Source organism: Zingiber officinale, chromosome 1A (genome assembly GCF_018446385.1).
Source record: "Zingiber officinale cultivar Zhangliang chromosome 1A, Zo_v1.1, whole genome shotgun sequence".
NCBI classification, from domain to species: domain Eukaryota; kingdom Viridiplantae; phylum Streptophyta; class Magnoliopsida; order Zingiberales; family Zingiberaceae; genus Zingiber; species Zingiber officinale.
This window is the reverse complement of record NC_055987.1, coordinates 167,221,457-167,240,524: the sequence shown is the minus strand read 5'-3', so window position 1 is coordinate 167,240,524 and position 19,068 is coordinate 167,221,457. Positions and strand designations below refer to the sequence as shown.

Below are 19,068 nucleotides of genomic sequence, written 5' to 3'. Positions count from 1 at the left end.
ACAGCTAATTATTTCTTTTCACCATCCGTTTTAACCTAGAATTTGTTAATTTTAGTACAGTAATTAAGAACTCTTTCAATAGGCAACAGACTTATTTACCACTAATTCGGAAATGTCATAACTGAAAACAGGTAATGAATTCCTTCTGTTGTTTCAGTTTTTTTTGACGATTGTTGATATCAAAAAATGGAAATTTTACCACGTGCTAGTCACGCGTTTGCAATTTGTCCCGTTTAAAAACGCCACTGCGCCTCTCAAAACTTTCCGTCCTTTACAATGGCGACGACGCGATGCCACCGCCGTCAGACGTCCGCCGCCGGCTGGGGGACTATCGTGGACAAGCTTTTTCTCCTCGCGCTTCTTATGCCCGTTGCTCCTCTGACCACAGCCCGCAGAGCCCCGCCGCCCCTTGATCTGGACGGCCAAGTGGCCGAGGACAACCCCTCCATGATCACCGCCGTTATGATCTCCGTCTCCGCCCTCTTACTTATCGGCATCCTCACTGTCTTAATTCGCCAGTTCGTCGTCATGGACCAGCGTGGCTCCGCCGCCGAGTCAGCTGTGGCTCAACGGGAGGAGGGCTTGCCGGGGCTGAGCCCGGAAATGATCGGCATGTTCCCGACGATGACTTACGAGGAGGCTAAAGCTGTAAGGGAGGGCTCCGACACACTGGAGTGCGCTGTGTGCATCAGCGAGTTCGAGGAGGAGGAGGTGATCCGCCTCCTCCCCGGTTGTTGCCATGTGTTCCACACGGAATGCATCGACGCTTGGCTCGCCGACCACGCCACATGCCCCGTATGCCGCGCCGATCTCGTCGCCGCCGCTGGAGACTTGATTACCGAGGACCACCATTCGGCCCCTTCCGTCGCCGCCTCAACTATCATTTCGGTTCCCGATCTGCCCGGCGATCACGAAACCGTTGTCGAAACCGCCTCTACATGGTCGGATCCGGCGGCAGCGCCGGCCGATTTAGCCAGGACCGAAAGCGAGAAGCAGGACGAATCGACGCGTCCGACAACGCTGCCGCGTTCTCTCTCCTCAGGGAACTCAAGGGCGCCGTCGGAGCCGACCCCGAGCGTGGATCGCTACACGCTGCGGCTTCCGGAGCACGTCCGAAGGCAGTTATTCACCGCTGCGTCTTTCCCCCGCTCCGCCAGTTGCGCCGTCGTCTTTCCGACCGTCGGAACCTCGAGCTCTCAGACGGGGGGGATCAGCCGGTGGATGTTGAGCGTGCGGCGAGGTTGGTCGGAACGGTGGTCACCTTCATTCCTGCTACCGCTGTCGATGGCGTTTCCTCCGTGGAAAAGGAGTGACAGCGGGGAGTCGTCGGGTAAGAAGAGGGAGGTGGACGGATCCACGAGGAGAAGGAGGGGGTTACCGTCCGTGAGGGGCTCCTTCGACTGGCTCGTCAACGGGTTCGGTGGAAGGGGAAGCGCCGCCTCGGCCGACGACCGCCCGCGGCCTTAACTATCGCCGCCCGCGGACCCCATCTGATACTTAAACTACGCCATATGACGACGTGGCGGACGCTGGACCTTCGACGAAGTGTGTAATCGACGGCACAAATGACTCGATGTATGCAAAAATATTTTACTCGAGGATGATGTTAAATTCTTGTAATTTAACCTCTTCTTCTTGTACGAAACGGTTGAAATTCTTGCGCAATTACGGTAGGAAATGTGAATGGAAATAAGAGAGGGAGATGAAATGGTGTATGTGCGGAATGAATGATTTATTGGTTGATTTATATTTAATCATGGTTATTTAAGTTGTGAACATGTATCATCAGGAGAGAAAATCTCACGTGCAGACTTGTAAGGATTGTAAATTTAGGATTTGGATTGTTCATCATTGATTCGTTAACAAGTAAGACATGTGTGCATCAAATGTCGAAATGGTCAGAGTAAAATTTGCCTAAGCTAATCAACCTATATTAATATTTCACCATCAAAATCCATGCTGCTTGCTACCTGTTTAAGTGTGTTTGCCACCCGAATCTATTTTGTTACCTGTTCAAGTGCATAACAGGTATATTAATGTGTCGAATCTGAAATGATTGAATGTCAATGGTGTATATGTAACTGCCTAAGTTGTTTGAAACAACTGACCATTGATGATCAATGGTTAACGTTTCGAACCAAGCGAGTAAAGATAGTAAATAACTTTTATTTGTCCATTTAATATTGTCAAGGAGTTAGTAATCCTATATAGGAAGTCAAACAGATAGATACATAATCCATCCACTTTAGTTCCCTAAAATTTCTTCCTCTCTATCGTACATTTCGTTCTGTAATCTTCAAATCATAGCACTCAGGTACTAATTCAATTCATCACTAGGATCGTCTTACTACTTTTTAACCTCTAGACCTAAAAATTTTTTGGGCCTTACTTTTTTTAAATTAAATATTAATTTTTAAAAATAGTTTTTATATAAAATATTATTAAATATATTTAATTTTATTAATAAAATTTGAAAGAATAACTCGGTACATTGTAAAAGATTATTTTTGTAATTAAAAATTATGACCACTAATCACACTATAGCAACTTGCATCACGTTCTACTTCTTTATTGGTAAAATTTTTTAAAAAAAATCCTAAACTTTTAAATATAATTTGTTAAAAAAATAATATATTTATCTAATAAACATTTTTAATCAACAAAATAAAGTTAAATTTGACTAACAAAATATTGGAAATACTAATTAAATTTGACATGAATGATAAATGATTATAATATGTTAGTATATATTTTAATTTTTAATTTTTTATTGATCAATTTTAAGTTCAATAAATAATCAATTAAATTTATATAGTAAAAAATATTTAATTTGTAGTCTTTTCTTAACATTGCGAATTATAAAAAAATATTATAAAAATGATACATAAAAGATGAAAAAAAAGAAAATAATATTAAATGTGTTTTTAAACTTTTAACCTTATTAAAATTATCATTTAAATTTAATTTTAGTCATTCAAAATATAAAAATTAATAGTTAAATTTAACTAGGATTAATCAAAAATTAAAAATTACTACTAAAACTAATAAAATATTAAAAATTATCGATGAAATTTAAATTTATCCTAAAAAAATAAAAATTATGGATGAAATCTCATTTGATTAGTAAAAATTTAAATTATAGTAAAATAAATTTAATTAAAATTTATTTTAATCTATAATTAAATATTTATCGATTGAAATTTACTTCGCACATTCATCATGAACTACCACGGTGGACGATCACATGAAAAATGATGGGGGCCTAAAAATGATCTGGGTGTTTCGACTTATGAGGATCCCCCACTATGGAGTGTAGGGTATTAGCCCTATATATATATATATATATATATAGGATGGGGGCAATAATATTACAAAAAAAAATAAAGAGTCTCATTAAAATAGGGGCCCTAGGCATAGGCCTTAGAGGCTTATGCCTTGAGTCGGTTTGTTAGCCATGAAAATTTAATGTTTGATTATTTGCATGGTCTTTTTGTTGTATTCTAAGAAACAGATGTCCAACATGATCTCACAGTACATCCGGAGGAGATAAATCTATTTTAAGAAAACTATATCAAACATAGGCCTTAGTGCTTCTTTTTCCTACTCGAACTTGATAGGTCAATTGACTCATTACTTAGCCAACTTGGCACTCGACTGCTTGACCCACTCAACAACTTCATAGCTCGACTTACTCAACAACTCAATCAACTTAGCACTCAGATAGCTCAGCAGTCGACTAACTCAATACTCAACCAAGTTAGTTCTTGATAACTCTCGCACTCGGTAACTCAACTGACATAGCATCGCCCTGCTCGGCACTCGACAGACTTGATACTCTGCCAAGTCGGTACTTGATAGCTCTGGCACTCAATAACTCGGCTCGATCAAAATTTGACAACCTCATCTCAACCCAACTAAGCTCGGTCTACTAGTTAGGAGCTTATCCTTCTAGGCATCCTAGCTGATCTTGCTCGCAAACACTAACGAGTGAATCATCGATGAGTTGACTCTGTTGCCAACTTAATCACCAATCGCTTGATGACAACGAGGATGATGTGGTTCCATGAGCCTAGACGACAACAAACAAGAAGAAAAGATGATAGAATGAAGGCTCCCTGGCGCAACCACTCTGACACTTAAGTTAGAGGATGAAGATTGAGGAAAAGAGCAATATTAGGGTTTAGACGTATGTGTGTATGTACCTCAGATGCTGAAAAAGGAATACCTTTTATAATGAGATGATAGACTTTTTTTCTTCCATTCTGATCTTCTCGTTATCATTATTTAATTCCTTAAATAATCTAAAACTTATTCATACCACTATCTTTTTTCTGAAATAATCTAAGATTTATGCAATGATTATCCTTTTCTCGAAATAATGTGAGATTTATACTATGGTTATCCTTTTCCTAAAATGATCTTGTGTTCTAAGTTGAGTCGCCAAGGAGATGGGAGACCTAGGAGTCAAGACGTCGAGGAGTTAGGGTGCACCATAGAAGGCTGGGTGCATCCCAGAGGTTGGGTGTGTCTTAAAAGTTGAGTGTGCCCCAGAAGTCGAGGTATACCCTAGAAGACGGGGTGCACCCCAGAAGTCGAGGTTTGCCTTAAAAATCAGTGGTCGACTAGGTTTTCCCTTTGCTGGAACCACCACCATGTAGTGCCCACTAATTACTCTCAGATCATAAGTCTCTTTTTAAGTCTAGTTGAAAGAGGCAAGATCTAACGGACTGGACTGTTGTGTGATCGGAATAATTCTATCTACTTCGACTACTTAAGCCACGTGGTGAATCAATCCACTATGTATTTCTGAAGATATTACAAATTAAATGTCAGCATGCCTCGGTCATTATGTCTTTAAATGCATCCACTCCTTTTAAGCACACTACATGCATAATCTGCTTCAATTCCTGAGCCTAAAATGTGCAAGTACTCTAAGGTAGTTTTGATGTGATCAACTAAGTCAGGTTAAGTCCTGTTGGTATTTAACCTTTATATATAAGTGTGTAGGAACTAGGAGCACAGGAAGTCGAGCGAAAGACGTAACTAGCGAGAAGGACGACATGGAAGAGAGTTGATAAGCTCGAGGGATGAGGTGCTGCGGAAGAGTACGTTGGTGAACGAGATGGAGGTGCTCGACGTTTCTGAGGGATGAGAAGGAAGAGCAGAAGACTGCTCGATGGCCAAAAAATGGGTTCAAGTGAGCCTTATTCTGGATGGCCAAAATCACCCAAGTGATCAGAGTAGTGGAAGAAGCTGAACTACCTTATGAAATGTGCCTTCCATGACTTGGGAGGAGCCTTCGATGAACAGTGCGAAGGCACCTTCAATTCATAGAAGGCACATTCCATAAACAGTGTGAAGGCACCTTCAATGGCTTGAAAGCGCCTTCCCAGTGACCGTTAGTGAAGATAAAACTTTATCTTCACACGGATAAAATTGTCACACTGGAGGTGCCTTCCACCCTATTGAAGACACTTTCCAGCCTCGGATAGAATTTTCCAGAGGCTATAAAACTACCCCTGGAGCTAGGAATAATTCAACAACTCTTGTATTCATTTTCTAGTACATTTCTGAGCATTCAACAAGTGTAATAGGCTTCTCCGCCTACACGAAGGAGATATTTTCAATGCTTTCCTCTGTCTTGGATTTGTTGGTCCCCGTGGGTGTTTTGATATGATCAACTAAGTTGGTTAGGTCCTGCTTTGTGTTTGATCCCTGTGTCTGAGTGTGCAAGAGCTTAGGAGCGCAGGAAGTCGAGCGGAAGACGCAGCTAGCGAGAAGGACGGCACGGGAAGGGAGTCGACGGGCTCGGAGCGTCCGAAGGACAAGAGAGCTGCGGAAGAGTACTCCGGTGGACGAGAAGAACATGCGCGGTGTTCGAGGGATGAGAAGCCGGACGGAAGCCTGCTCGAGGAGAAGGCCGGAAATTGGGTTCGGGTGAGCCCTATTTTGGTTGGCCGAAATCACCCAATCGCATAGAGCTACGGAAGTCAAAGCAAGGCGAAAGGATGCTGAAAATAGAGCTTAAGGCACCTTAAGCCAGACTGGAGGCGCCTCCACCTTGGAGGTGCCTCAATCTGCCTTGGAAGTGCCTCAAGCTTGAAGGTGCCTTCAGACTTGATGAAGGCGCCTTCAACTGGTCAAAAGTGACCGTTTGCGCTGCGGATAAAGTTTTATCCGCTGACCGAGCTGGAGGCGCCTTGAACCTTGTTGGAGGCGCCTTAGACCCTCGGGATAGACTTTCCAGGAGCTATATAAAAGCCCCTGGATCTAGGAAATAAACAACAACTCAAGCAATCAACTATGTAGTCTTTCCTAGCAAAAATTCTAAGCTTCCAAAATGTAAAAGGCTTCTCCGCCTTCAGAGAATAAGACATTTTCGAGTGCACTTTTCATCGCCCTGGATTAACAACCCTCTTGGTTGTAACCAGGTTAACTTCTGAGTTCCATTTCAGTTCTATTTCTTTACTTCTGATATTTAATTATTGCTATTGCACTTTTGAGTTGAAAATTCCGAGGAGGGTATAGTTTTTATTTTTCAGAAGCAATTCACCCCCCCTTGCCGGCCTCCGCTGCACCTACAATTGGTATCAGAATCAGACCGCCTCAGAAGGACTAACCGTCGACTGAAGCACAACGATCAAGACAATGGACAGAGCGAATATTCATCCCCCAAAGTTCAACGGAGAATTCGCGACGTGGAAACGCCGGATGGAGGTATTCTTTAAAACTGACTTCGATATTTTACTAACTATGAAATATGGTTTTGAAGTTCTGAAAGACAAAGAAGAGCATCAGTTGAGCAAGAAGGAGCAGGCCGAGTTTGTTGCCAACGGAAAGGCAGAATTCCACTTGCTGAGCGTGCTGCCACCACAAGAGGTAAGTCGAATCGGAAGCTACTCCTCTGCGAAAGACCTCTGGGAAAAATTCCTGGAGCTTCACGAAGGTACCTCGGAAGCTAAGCTAGCGAGGCGCGACATCCTCCGGACCCAGTTAACGAACCTTCGGATGAACAACGGTGAGAAGGTAGCACAACTCCAAGCAAGGATCAAAGAGCTGATCACGCAACTAACCAATCTTGGAGAAGAAGTAACGAACCGAGACTCAATCCAGTACGCGCTCAACGCCTTCCCCAGAACTCAAGAATGGGCGTACTTAGTAGATGCGTACCACATCTCTAAGGACTCCGAGCTAAGTACTCTAAAAAATCTATTTTCAACTTTTGAACTTCACGAATCTCGAATTGCAGAGCCCATTGGAGTAGAAAAGACAAGTCAGAACATTGCTTTGAAGGCAAGAGCAAATGGTTCTGACTCCGAAGCCTCGATTGATAAAAACGAGGTTGCATTAATGGTAAGATGATTTAATAAGTTTTTTAAATCTAACAAATTTAGATTGCAGAAGTATGAGCGAAAAAGGAGAACGGTTCGTTGCTACAACTGCAATGAAGAAGGGCACATCAAGGATGATTGCCCGAAATTAAAGAGCAAGCAGAAAGAAAAGGTCAAGTACAAGAAGACAGAATCCTCCAAGCACAAGAACCTGAAGGTCACTTGGTCAGATTCGTCGTCTTCCGAATCAGACATCGAAGCCTTCTCGGGGTTAGCGCTAATGGTTAACCATCAGATAGAAGAAGAGTCAAGCTCAAAGATGAGCATAGATGAAGGGGGAGGAACATCATCAGCAGAAAGCGACGATGAAGGGGGAGCGTCACCGAGTCAGGTAAGTCAGGTACGCAATCTAACTCCAACTCAGTCTTTTCGCTTTATTAAGTCTCTTTCTAAAGACCTATTCAAATTAGAAAAATAAAATGCTGAATTGAAATTGAAATTAGTAAAAGCATGTCCACTTGAGATGTACGATAATCTAAAATCAGAAAATGATAATCTAAAATTAAAAATTTAAAAACTGATGCATGCTTAAATAGATTTCCAAAATCAAAAATAAAGTTATATGAAAAATTAAACTGGTATATAAGAAAACATCAGGGCTAACTTAGAAAAATACCTAAAGGATATGTACCCCCTAAGTTTTTGACCAACCCTGTAGGAAGGAACCTCTATTGGGTTCCGAAATCTATGCTAAATTAATTTATTTAATTAAAAGCTTACAGTAAGAAAATTAAACTTTGAGTTTCTTTATGGAAGATTTGTCTAAGGAAGTGGTTGTTGCTCCAATAACCAAGAAGGCCTAGTGCCTCGCCACGACTTGGAAGCGGAAATATCGAAATAAAAATGTTTAATTAACTTTCTGATAAAAGTATTAAAATTAGAATTAGATAATACTTTGAAAAGTTTTAAAACATTTCCTTAGAAATTCATTTTTTTTCTAGAAAAATGTCTCTTGAAAATTGTACTTAGATTTTTTTTAAATTCTAAAAATCAATTTTTTGACTTAGAAATTATTTTTAAAAATTCAAATAAATCATTTTAGTTAGAATTCTTTTGTCTCTTAGAAATTTTACTTAGAAATTTTTTTTATGTTTGAAAATTCTATAAATTTTTTTTGCAAAATTTTTTTTTCTGTTACCCCGTTTTTATTGTGATCAAAGGGGGAGAGAAAGGTACAAGTTTAGAGAAGTACATGTTTAGGGAGAGAAATTTTTTTTTTTAAATTAAAAATATTTTTTCTGGTTAACTCTTAATTTAGTAGTTGCAATTGTATTTATTGCAAACTAATGCTTAATATGTTAGTTTAGTAATTTTCTTTTAAAATTACTTTTCTGTCTATTTTAACCCTAACTTGAACTTGGGTTGATGCACATCAAAAAGGGGGGAGATTGTTAGTCCTCGTGGGTGTTTTGATGTGATCAACCAAGTTGGTTAGGTCCTGCTTTGTGTTTGATCCCTGTGTCTGAGTGTGCAGGAGCTTAGGAGCGCAGTAGTAGTATATTATGATCCTCAATTAGTCAAAAAATCATAGTTGATGTTAAAATTAATTCTAAACCCTTCCGCAGCTACAATGAGTTATGGCTCATTCATTTCATTCGTCTTATACCCACTTGGTTCAGGACATGGTCTATGTGTCTTGTCCCCGCTAGGCTGACTACGTCACACCTAGCCCAAGTAATACTTCCCCATTCTACGAATTCAAATTACTCGTACATGTGTACAAGAGTCTCGCACTCTTAACATGTAAGATATCGAAAATTTTAAATAAATAGGGGTATTTGGGAAATAGTCTTATAGAATTTTTTTCGAAATTTTTAGAAATTTTTCTGAGTTCGTACGACGGGTTTTGAGGGGGGGTCGATCGGCGGGTGCGGATAAAGCATGTTTGAGATGCCCATTTAAGTGAGAAAATATTTTATTTATAAATTACTTTTCTTCCCCGACCCATCGCCATTTTCCCCAAATCATCGAAACCCGACCTCTCTTCCGCAATCTCCCCTCTGTTCTTCGTCCCTTCTTCTTCTCTGTTTTCTCTCACGGGTGAGTGACGTCAACGAGAGTGAGGCTCCGGCGATCTTTCTCCGCTGGCATCGACGCCCATTGAGCTCAAATCTGGCCGGTGCTTTTCCTCTTCGGATCGTCATCGAATTGAGTCTCCTCGCAGCCTCGTCTCACTGCCATCGTCGATCGTCGGTGCAGATCGGGTCTCGGAGCACAGAGGTGAGGAGATAGCTTCACCCAGATCTTGTGACACCCTCTCTGATTCTTTCTGCCCATCAACTTCGGCAAGCGGTAGCGGCGGTCGGCCATCTCCGCGCTAATCGGTTCCGTCGGAGAGAAATTAGGGTTGTCGCTGATCTTGGAGGTAAGTTTGGTTGGAATTAGGTTATTGTTTGAGTAGTGATCTCCATTCCTTGATCTGATCCGTGATCTCCACTCTTGATCTCATCTTGAACCGAATAATATACTGGAATCCAGCAGAGAGGTGCTTGCTTTGTGGTGTTCACTGGTATAACAACTCCCCTTGTTGCCAGCTGCAATAATCTTGGCTAAGGATCACTCGAAGGGGGATGTGAGGTGAAGTTGAGTGCGGTGGATCAACAATCACGGTAGGTAAGCATCTGTACAGTGATGAATCTTGGTCTTCTTAGCAGTGAGCTACTTAGATTAGGTTTTTCAATTAGGTCATCTTGTTGATCTTTTTCTTGATCCGGTTAGGGTAAGTAATTTTCAGTAATTAGTTGATGTGTTCTACGGATTAAGCTTTGCTTAGATGTAGATCATGATTTGGATTATGATTAGTTAGGGTTAATGACTAGATTGATTTAAGTTTAGATTTCTAATCTAATTGGTGATTAGGGATTAGATAACTAACCCTAATTAACCACTAGATTTAATTAGGTAGATTGAGGTTGTGTCGATTAGGGTTTTGCCCTAATTTAATTTTAGGGATTTTATCTAGCTATTTATTTCGATTTAGCTAAATAAAATATATATATATTGTTTGACGCAGGACTCTAATTCGAGACGAGCGTCTCGACTTTGGATTGCTTGATTGGACCCTATATTTGAGGCGGGTACCCTTTGACTTATCTTTTTGATATTGTCTTATGATATGTGTAGTATATATATAACTAGTGGTAATTGGTAGATTTATCACTTCCCTGGTTATAGTTTATTCGATACTTGTTACATGTTTCTATTGTTATCTGCTATACATTAGACTTGTATGTTCTTATCTTCGGTCATGTGTATCTATGTTCATAGAGATAGATGAATTTAGTGCTTCTGTATACTAGATTAATTGCTAGACATATTGGATATGTGATCTTGGATTCATGTTGCTTATATCATTGTTATATATGCGTTTATCTTTCTGGCACATATATATGGATGAGGATATGTTCAGGTATGACATACTGTAGCATCATGCACCATCCCGCATGATTGCATGTTGAGCGATTGACGACTCCATTATTGTTGAGCTCGTCGGCCGGCTACATAGGCCTGCACACAACGTGACTAATGCATGGGTAGTGGCACAACACCCAGGGTGTGTATGACAGTTGCTCTATAGGGCTCCGTTGGTTCACTCATGGGTAGTGTAACTGTAGTGTGGTAGCAGGCAGGGATCCCTCCCCGTTATCGCATACCCGGGAGATGAGAGCATTGCGCTCCCTCACTATGTTTGAGGTAAGAGGATAGGTGTACTCCGACAGCATCCCATCCACTCGGTCACTCTTCAGAAGTAGTGATGACAGAGTGCACGGTTGTCATAGCCCTACCCACTCGGTCTCACTATCGTGTGTGAGATGGCCGACTGGCGTCAGGGATGACCATGCCATATTGCATTATATGTATAGATTACATTTATGTGATTGTTGCATATTGGATGCTGCATTTTGGTGACTGCATATGATTGATATGCATACAGGATACATACTTATTTGCTCTAACTATCTTTATCTATGTATGTTCACGGTCATTTGCTCAAGACTCACAGGTGAGTACAGTTTATTTCAGTTATGCATTTCTTATTATTCTTACAGTAGACTGTATTACATGCCTATTGTTGGTTACTGCAGTTTATTCAGTTATGCATACTTGCTATATTGTTTAGGAGACTGTACTATAAGTTATTGCTGGTAGTTATATGTTATTGTACATATCTATAGGTTACTTGCTGAGTTCTTTGGACTCACACCATTACATTACTACTTTTCAGGTTGAGGCCATCGGGAGATTCCAGTCGCTAGCCCCCTTATTGCGAGGACTTTCGGTTGTCAATTTTTGTTTTCGTTACTATGTCTTTATACATTTGTGATGTGGGTTCGTGTACTTGTGGACTTATGTTGGACTATTTGGATTTACTTCTTATGTTTTCCGCTGCGGTATTTTCATTATTTCTTGGATTGTGTTTTCTTCATTGTAATGGAGTAGGATTTATATATATCTGCGATGATTTCTATATCGTCTTTTCTTTTAGTCATATTTGTTGTCAGCCGGAGGCTGCATATTAAACTGCATGGAATGTGCTATTATTGATAGATCGATTTAGAGCGATAGAGGGGGAGGGGGTAAATATCGCGTCTTTTGAAAATTTTTCTTTATCTTTTAAATCACAGTTGTGCACAGCGGAAAGTAAAAGGGAGACAGATTGTTTATTTCGTTCGGAGCCTAGCTCGACTCCTACTCGAAGGCCCGCGGTCCTTGATCGCACCGATGGGCAAAGCACTAAAACCCTTCTTTCCGAAATCCTTCGGAAAGAAGCAGATCGTACAGATACAAAGATATAAGATAGTAACAACCCTACTATCTTATATGAATTTAAATGCAATACAAAATATACCGACAGTAGTAAATGAAGGTTGAGGCTCGGTCGGTGCTTTTGGACGAAGTAGCTTGCTGAGCTGATGAAGACTTGTAGCACGAGTAGTAAGGCAGAAATGAACTTGAGTCAATCAGAATTCTTATATTGAGCTTCTGACTTCGAGCACTTTTTATAGGTGTACTGGAGGTTCGGTCGATAGATCCCACTGTTCGGTCGATCGAACCCGCTCCCTTCCTTCCTGGCTGAAGTCCGAAGCTGGCTCGATCTTTTGCATTTACTGGTCTTTAATGGTTCGGTCGACCGAACCATCTTTTCGATCGACCAAACAAGCCTTTTCCTTGTTTGTCGAAATCTGCAAGAGATCTTCTTTTAATGTTGTTTAATGCTGATTGGATCGGTCGACCGATCCCTGGTTCGGTCGACCGATCAAGCTTCGATCGGACTGTGCTTCGCTTTGGTCTGAACTGATCTCTGGTCTGAGTCAAGCTGGTTCGGTCGATCGATCCTCCTGTTCTGTCGACCGATCAGGCCGAATATACAAAACAGAGTTAAACAATATTCCTGCAAAACAAAGGTTAACACAGTAATATAGACATTAGAACCGTCTTGATCTCAACTTGGAAACCTTCTCGGTTTCTTCAGTTGGATCAGCGAACTAAGGTTGTTCCCTTTAGGAACTCGACCTCACTATCGCTCCTCCAGTTGCATACCTCAACTTACCTGCCAAACATTGGTTCTCCAGACCTGTTTGGATTTTTGCCTGCTCAGTGTTTGATCGCCCGATCCACTAAGACTTTTCCTGCAATACTACATTAGCCAACAGCAATAATAGTAATACAGAATACAATGGTAAACCTAAATCTAGATTTACCAAGATTCGCTGGTCCGATCAACCGCGCGCGGTCGACCGGAAACCATCCGATCAACCTTGCTTGGAGTTCACTCCTCCAAGACTTCTTGTTACCTAAGGTTACCACCCCCTAGGATTTTCTCCACTTGGCTTCACTCACCAAGACTCAGTATTCGGCTACCCAGGAATCAAGTCCTCTAGACCTATCCACCTGACTTCCACGATATACTGAGATTTCCCTTACCTAGCCTACAACTAGGACTCAGTATTTGGCTACCCAGGGATCAAGTCCTCTAGACCTATCCATCTGGCTTCCACAATATACTGAGATTTCTCTCCTTGCCTAGCCTCCAACTAGAACTTTTCTAGATCAAGCTCTATACTTAAACATACTTAAATATATTTGTCTGACATTAAAACCTTGGAGGTCGATTGCACCAACAATTATTTGTGTTGTATTTGTTCCGGCTGTCTGAGTCGAAGAGTAATATATGTATTTCAGGATTCATATTGTCACCCGTACAGGGGAGATGCTGTCGAAATTTTACTGGTAGGGACTACTTGGGGCATGACAATATTTTTGGTATCAGAGCTAGGCTCTGATTTCGGATTTTTGTGTTCTAGAGTTTGTAAGCGTATCTGGGTATTTTCGGATTGTACGGATTTCTGTCGATTTTCTGATTCAAAATTCTGAGGTGTATTTGACGAGGTTCTATTTGGGGGACTAAGCAGCGACAAGACATCTCCATATGAAAAATAGGTAAATTAGGTAATTTTATAGTTCTCATACCTGTAGTGATATCTAGGTAACATTGTTTAACAGATATGACACATACACGTGTTCTAGTACTGAGACGTGGCCGACCACGTAAGAGGGCGATAAATTCTCTGGAGACAGAGTCTCCAGAGAGATCTGCTGGGGTCGAGCTTGCCCGTCAGGGACAAACTACTCAGGGTATTGTGAGCATGTCAGGTTATCGGACCCCGACGGTTCTGATTTCAGAGGTATCTACCTCGATAGTACCACTAGTGGTACCATCATCGACATATCCGGTGCCTCCCCCATCAGCAGTATCTGCAGCATACCCGGCACCCCCTCTAGCCATGTCTGCTACTGCGTACTCGGTACCACAGATACCTGTGTCGGTTACTACATACTCAGCACCCGCACCAGCAGTACCGGTTGCTTCTTACACGGTACCGCCCACCGTACTTGCAGTCGCTCCTACTTATGTATACTCTATAATGCCACCAGTGATACCTACCCCAGTTTATGCAGCAGCACCAGGGGTACCTCTTCCGACCTATCCACCAATACCACCCATAGGATCAGCTCCAGTGGTTCTGCCTATTCTGCAGCGATCCCTACTGATATGGTTGCGGCATGAGCATGGATCCTAGCCTTGGCAAAATCGGTGAAAAGTCGATTCACATTATTCCGTGGGGAGACTGATCCGAGTATAACTCAGTCTTTAATAGAGACTATGGAGTGGACATTCTTTTATATGGTTTGCTCCGAGTGGGAGAAGGCTGAGCTGGCTACTTTCCACCTACGAGACGGGGCAAAAATCTGGTGGGACACGCAGCGCTCGATTATAGGCGAGCACCATATTACATGGGTGAGATTTAGGGAAGCATTTGAGAGTCAGTATTTTCCCCTTGCGTATCAAATGACACGTCGATAGGATTTTCTGAGTCTTCGACAGAATAACCACTCGGTAATGGAATACAATGCCAAATTTAATAGGTTGGCCAGATTCTGTCCTGAGTTGGTTGCCGAAGACAGATCTCGTATGCTCCAGTTTGTCCAGAGACTGGACGGGCATCTTCAGGTGAAGATTGCCGATTTTGGTACTTCATCATACATAGAGGCACTGGATAAAGCTCTTATGATTGAGTCAGCTCAGTAGAGAGTGAATGTTGATAAGAAAAGAAAGCAGACATATCGGACTTCCTGACAGATCCAGCAACCACAGACCACAAGACAACAGCAGAGCAGTCACACTCAGATGGGTCAGGGTACTTCTGGGGCATCTGGCCGACACCAGAAGTCAGGATGATCTTCATCTGGACGTTCCCGGTCTGCTTAATAGAACCGAAAATAGTCTGCTGGTGACCCTTACTGCACCCGATGCGTATCCGGAGATCACATCACCTCTGCATGCACCACGGGACAGTCAGTTTGCTATTATTGCAAACTGCTTGGGCACATGAGCCGAGACTGTTCGCTGAGGACTCAGCATGTAGCTTCCGGAGTTTCTGTTCTGGGAGGACAATTTGGTCAGTCCGGGACTCAGCGAGGCGGGTTGAAAGCCCAATCTTCACATCGCCAGCAGAGGACAACTCCCCCTGCAGCAGCTGCATATGGCATGCACGGTCAGGAGCATTCTGGTGTCCTTATAGAGTCCCAGAGTTCTATTTCAGGACCTCAGTATCTGACACACGGGTAGTATCAGTTGCAGCTTCAGCCGCTGGTATAGTATCAGTTACAGCCTCAGCCATTGGTACAGTATCAGTTGCAGCCTCAACCACTAGTTCAGTACTTACTGCAGCCCATCTCTGGCTCAATATCCAGTACCGACTCAGTGGCAGGCTCAAGCTTAAACTCAGCAGTCTTTGGCAGTGCTACCACCTCTACCTTCGTCAGATACTGGACGAGTTAAGCTCCTTATCGTATGACACAGAAAGAGTTGGACGAACTAAAGGTTCAACTCCAGGAGTTATTAGATAGGGGGTTCATTCACCCTAGTATATCTCCATAGGGTTCTCTGGTATTATTCGTCAAGAAAAAGGATGGTACTCTGAGATTGTGCATCAATTATAGGCAGCTGAATGCAGTGATTATCAAAAATAAGTACCCCTTGCCACAGATTGAGGATTTGTTTGATCAGCTCAGAGATACATCGGTGTATTCTAAGATTGATCTACGGTCCGGATATCATCAACTGAGAGTCAAAGATTCAAATATTCAGAAGACAACATTCCGCACTAGATACGGACATTACGAGTTTTTGGTAATGCCATTTGGGCTTACCAATGCTCCCGCAGTATTTATGGATTTGATGAACCGTATTTTTCTGGAGTATCTAGATCAGTTTATTATAGTGTTTATCAATGACATATTGATCTATTCGCATTCCGAGAAGGAACATGCGCAGCATCTTCGCATAGTCTTAGAGACTCTTCGACGACATCATCTGTATGCAAAGTTCAGCAAGTGTGCTTTTTGGCTACCCTCAGTTGGTTTTCTGGGACACGTGGTGTCTAGCCGAGGTATTTCAGTAGATCCTCAGAAGATCGAGGCTATCACCAGCTGGGAGCAGCCGAAGTCAGTCCAGGAGATCCGTAGTTTCTTGGGATTGGCTGGATATTACAGATAATTTGTTGAGGGTTTTTCTCACATTGCTATGCCGTTAACACGTCTGACCAGGAAAGGCATGAAGTTCACTTGGTTAGATGCCTGCGAGACCAGCTTTCAGGAGCTGAAACGAAGATTAGTATCGGCACCGATTTTAGTTTTACCTTCCGGAGAGGACGGATTCATACTTTACACAGATGCATCTTTACAGGGCTTGGGCGTTGTTCTAATGCAGCACGACATGGTAGTCTCCTATGCTTCTCGTCAGTTGAAGGAGCATGAGAAAAATTACCCAGTACATGATTTAGAGCTATCTACTATTATCTTTTCTTTGAAGATTTGGCGACATCATCTTTATGGTATTACTTTTGAGATTCTTACTAATCATAAGAGTCTCAAATATATTTTTACTCAGAAGCAACTTAATCTCCGATAGAGGAGATGGATGGAGTTCCTGAATGATTATGATTGTACTATTAGCTACCATTTGGGTAAAGCTAATGTGGTTGTCGATGCACTTAGCAAGAAATCCAGAGTGTTAGAGTGTATACTAAAAGCCTAGGTTTTTGTAAACATTTATTTTGAAATAAAGAATCACATTGGTCAAATGTCTACATTTATATGCTAAGTGTAGTTGTTCAATTAATTTATATTGTAGATAACATGGTGTGTGGTGTCACACTCAAAAGATCATGTTATCAGTTCCTTATAAATTATAAATAGTAGCTCACGACTAAGATAGATAGGAATAAACCATTGGAATAAGTCGTAGTGTAATTTGGTATTAGTTTATCTTAACTATAAAATTACACTAGTACACTCTGAGTGTTTGAGCAAGACCATTTGAGGTAGCATCTTTTTATACTGACTATATAAAAAAATAATACCTTTGTTATTATGGAAGTGTGTACTCTTAATCATGATATAATAACAAGCACATATATTTAATACTTATTTCTTTAATTTATCAAAGGGTGTGATTTAGCTCGTTAAATCAATAGTCTCGATAAGTTGGGAAATGATATTATTTATATGGTGTGTTGTTGATTATAGAATGAAATTGTGTCCTAGTAATCTAGGTTGATGATGTCCCCAAGAGGAGCTTATAAGGATTGTCATATAAACCCTGCAGGTGACCTTAGTTCGATATGACAATGAAGTTGAGTGGTACTACTCTTGGAGCTAGATATTAATTAAGTGAGTTGTCAGTAACTCATTTAATTAGTGAGCGTTCTATATCTTAAACACAAGGAGACTAACACACTCATGATAAGAAGGAGCTCATATAGTAATATGGGATTGGTGCGGTAGTTCAATAATAACTCTTTAGTGGTATGAGTTATTATTGATGAACTCTAGTTGGGTGTTCGGGGCGACACGGGAAGCTCAAGTTCATCGGGAGATCAAAATCAATCCCTCCTCTCAATCTCTGTCATAGTCTCTTATTTATAAAGTCTTATACCACCTAAATCCAACTTCCTACCCACCTTAAGGTGGTCGGCCAAGCCTAGCTTGGAGCCCAAGCTAGGACCGGCCAAACCAAGGAGAGATGGTAGGTGGTCGGCCCTAGGTTGGAGCCCAAGAAGGTGGTCGGCCATAATAAAAATAAAAGGGATTTTAATTTTAAAATTTTTCCTTATGTGGAAGCCATGATTTAAAAGAGAGTTTTAAAATTAAATTTTTTCCTTTTATAGTTTCTACAAAGGATTAAGAGAAAGATTTGATATCTTTCTTTATTTGTAGTTAAAAGGAAGATTTTAATTTTATAGAAAACTTTCCTTTTTGTAATCATCCACATGTTTTAATAGAGAGATTTTAATTTATAAAAGTTTCCTTTTATAACCAACCATGAAGGGAATTTTAAAAGAGAAATTTTTATTTTAAAAATTTCCGAAAACAAATTAGGAAGTTTTAATTTTGTGTTTAAAACTTTCCTTTTTTGGAGGACATGTAGGGGTCGGCCATTAAAAGAATAAAAGGAAATTTTTTAATTAAATTTTCCTTTTATTGGCAAGGAAAATAAGGAAGTTTTAATTATGTCTAAAACTTTCCTTATTTGTCAAGACCAAGAAATATAAAAGGCAGGGTAGAGGTGCCTCACCTTTACAACATATCTATTATTTCTCTCCTCTCCTTTCCTTGGTGGTAGTCGGCCCTCTCCTCTCTTCTTTCTCTCTTCTCCTTTTGTTGAGGCCAGCGGCACTTGGAGGTCTTACTTCATCTTGGTGGTCGGTTGCTTGTGGAGAAGAAGAAGAGAAAGAAAGCTTCCCTTGAAGAAGAGTTGGTGGTCGAAACTTGCAAGGAGAAGAAGGGGCTTGGGTGGATTCTCATCTCGGTAGATTGTCGCCCACACGACGTCCGAGATAAGAAGAGGAATACGACAGAAGATCGTGAGGTCTATAAGCTACAAAAGGTATAACTAGTTATTAGTTTCCGCATCATAACTAGTTTATTCTTTTGTTTAGATCTTGAAATACCAAATACAAGAGGCTAACGATTCTAGGTTTCGGATTTATAATTCGATTTTGTGTTTCTTTTGTTTTTTTATGTTGTGATTTGATTGTTCTTAATGGTTAAACCTAGGTTACTGTAAGGAAATTAAATATTGAATTTCGTTGAAAGGCTTTGTCTAGGAAGT

At 41.1% G+C, this 19,068-nt stretch overlaps 1 protein-coding gene across 1 annotated transcript; it reads left to right on the top strand.

The window, feature by feature from the left end:
• The first annotated feature begins 276 nt into the window (after window positions 1-276).
• LOC122006388 (RING-H2 finger protein ATL38-like) lies at window positions 277-1,694 on the top strand. Its single transcript, XM_042561878.1, has one exon. It carries the CDS (start codon window positions 277-279, stop codon window positions 1,465-1,467), a length of 1,191 nt encoding a protein of 396 aa, XP_042417812.1. The 3' UTR covers window positions 1,468-1,694.
• The last annotated feature ends 17,374 nt before the right edge of the window (window positions 1,695-19,068 follow it).

Coding starts and splice junctions, on each gene's coding strand:
- LOC122006388 (XM_042561878.1), top strand. CDS start 277: ATGGCGACGACGCGATGCCACCGCCGTCAGACGTCCGCCGCCGGCTGG.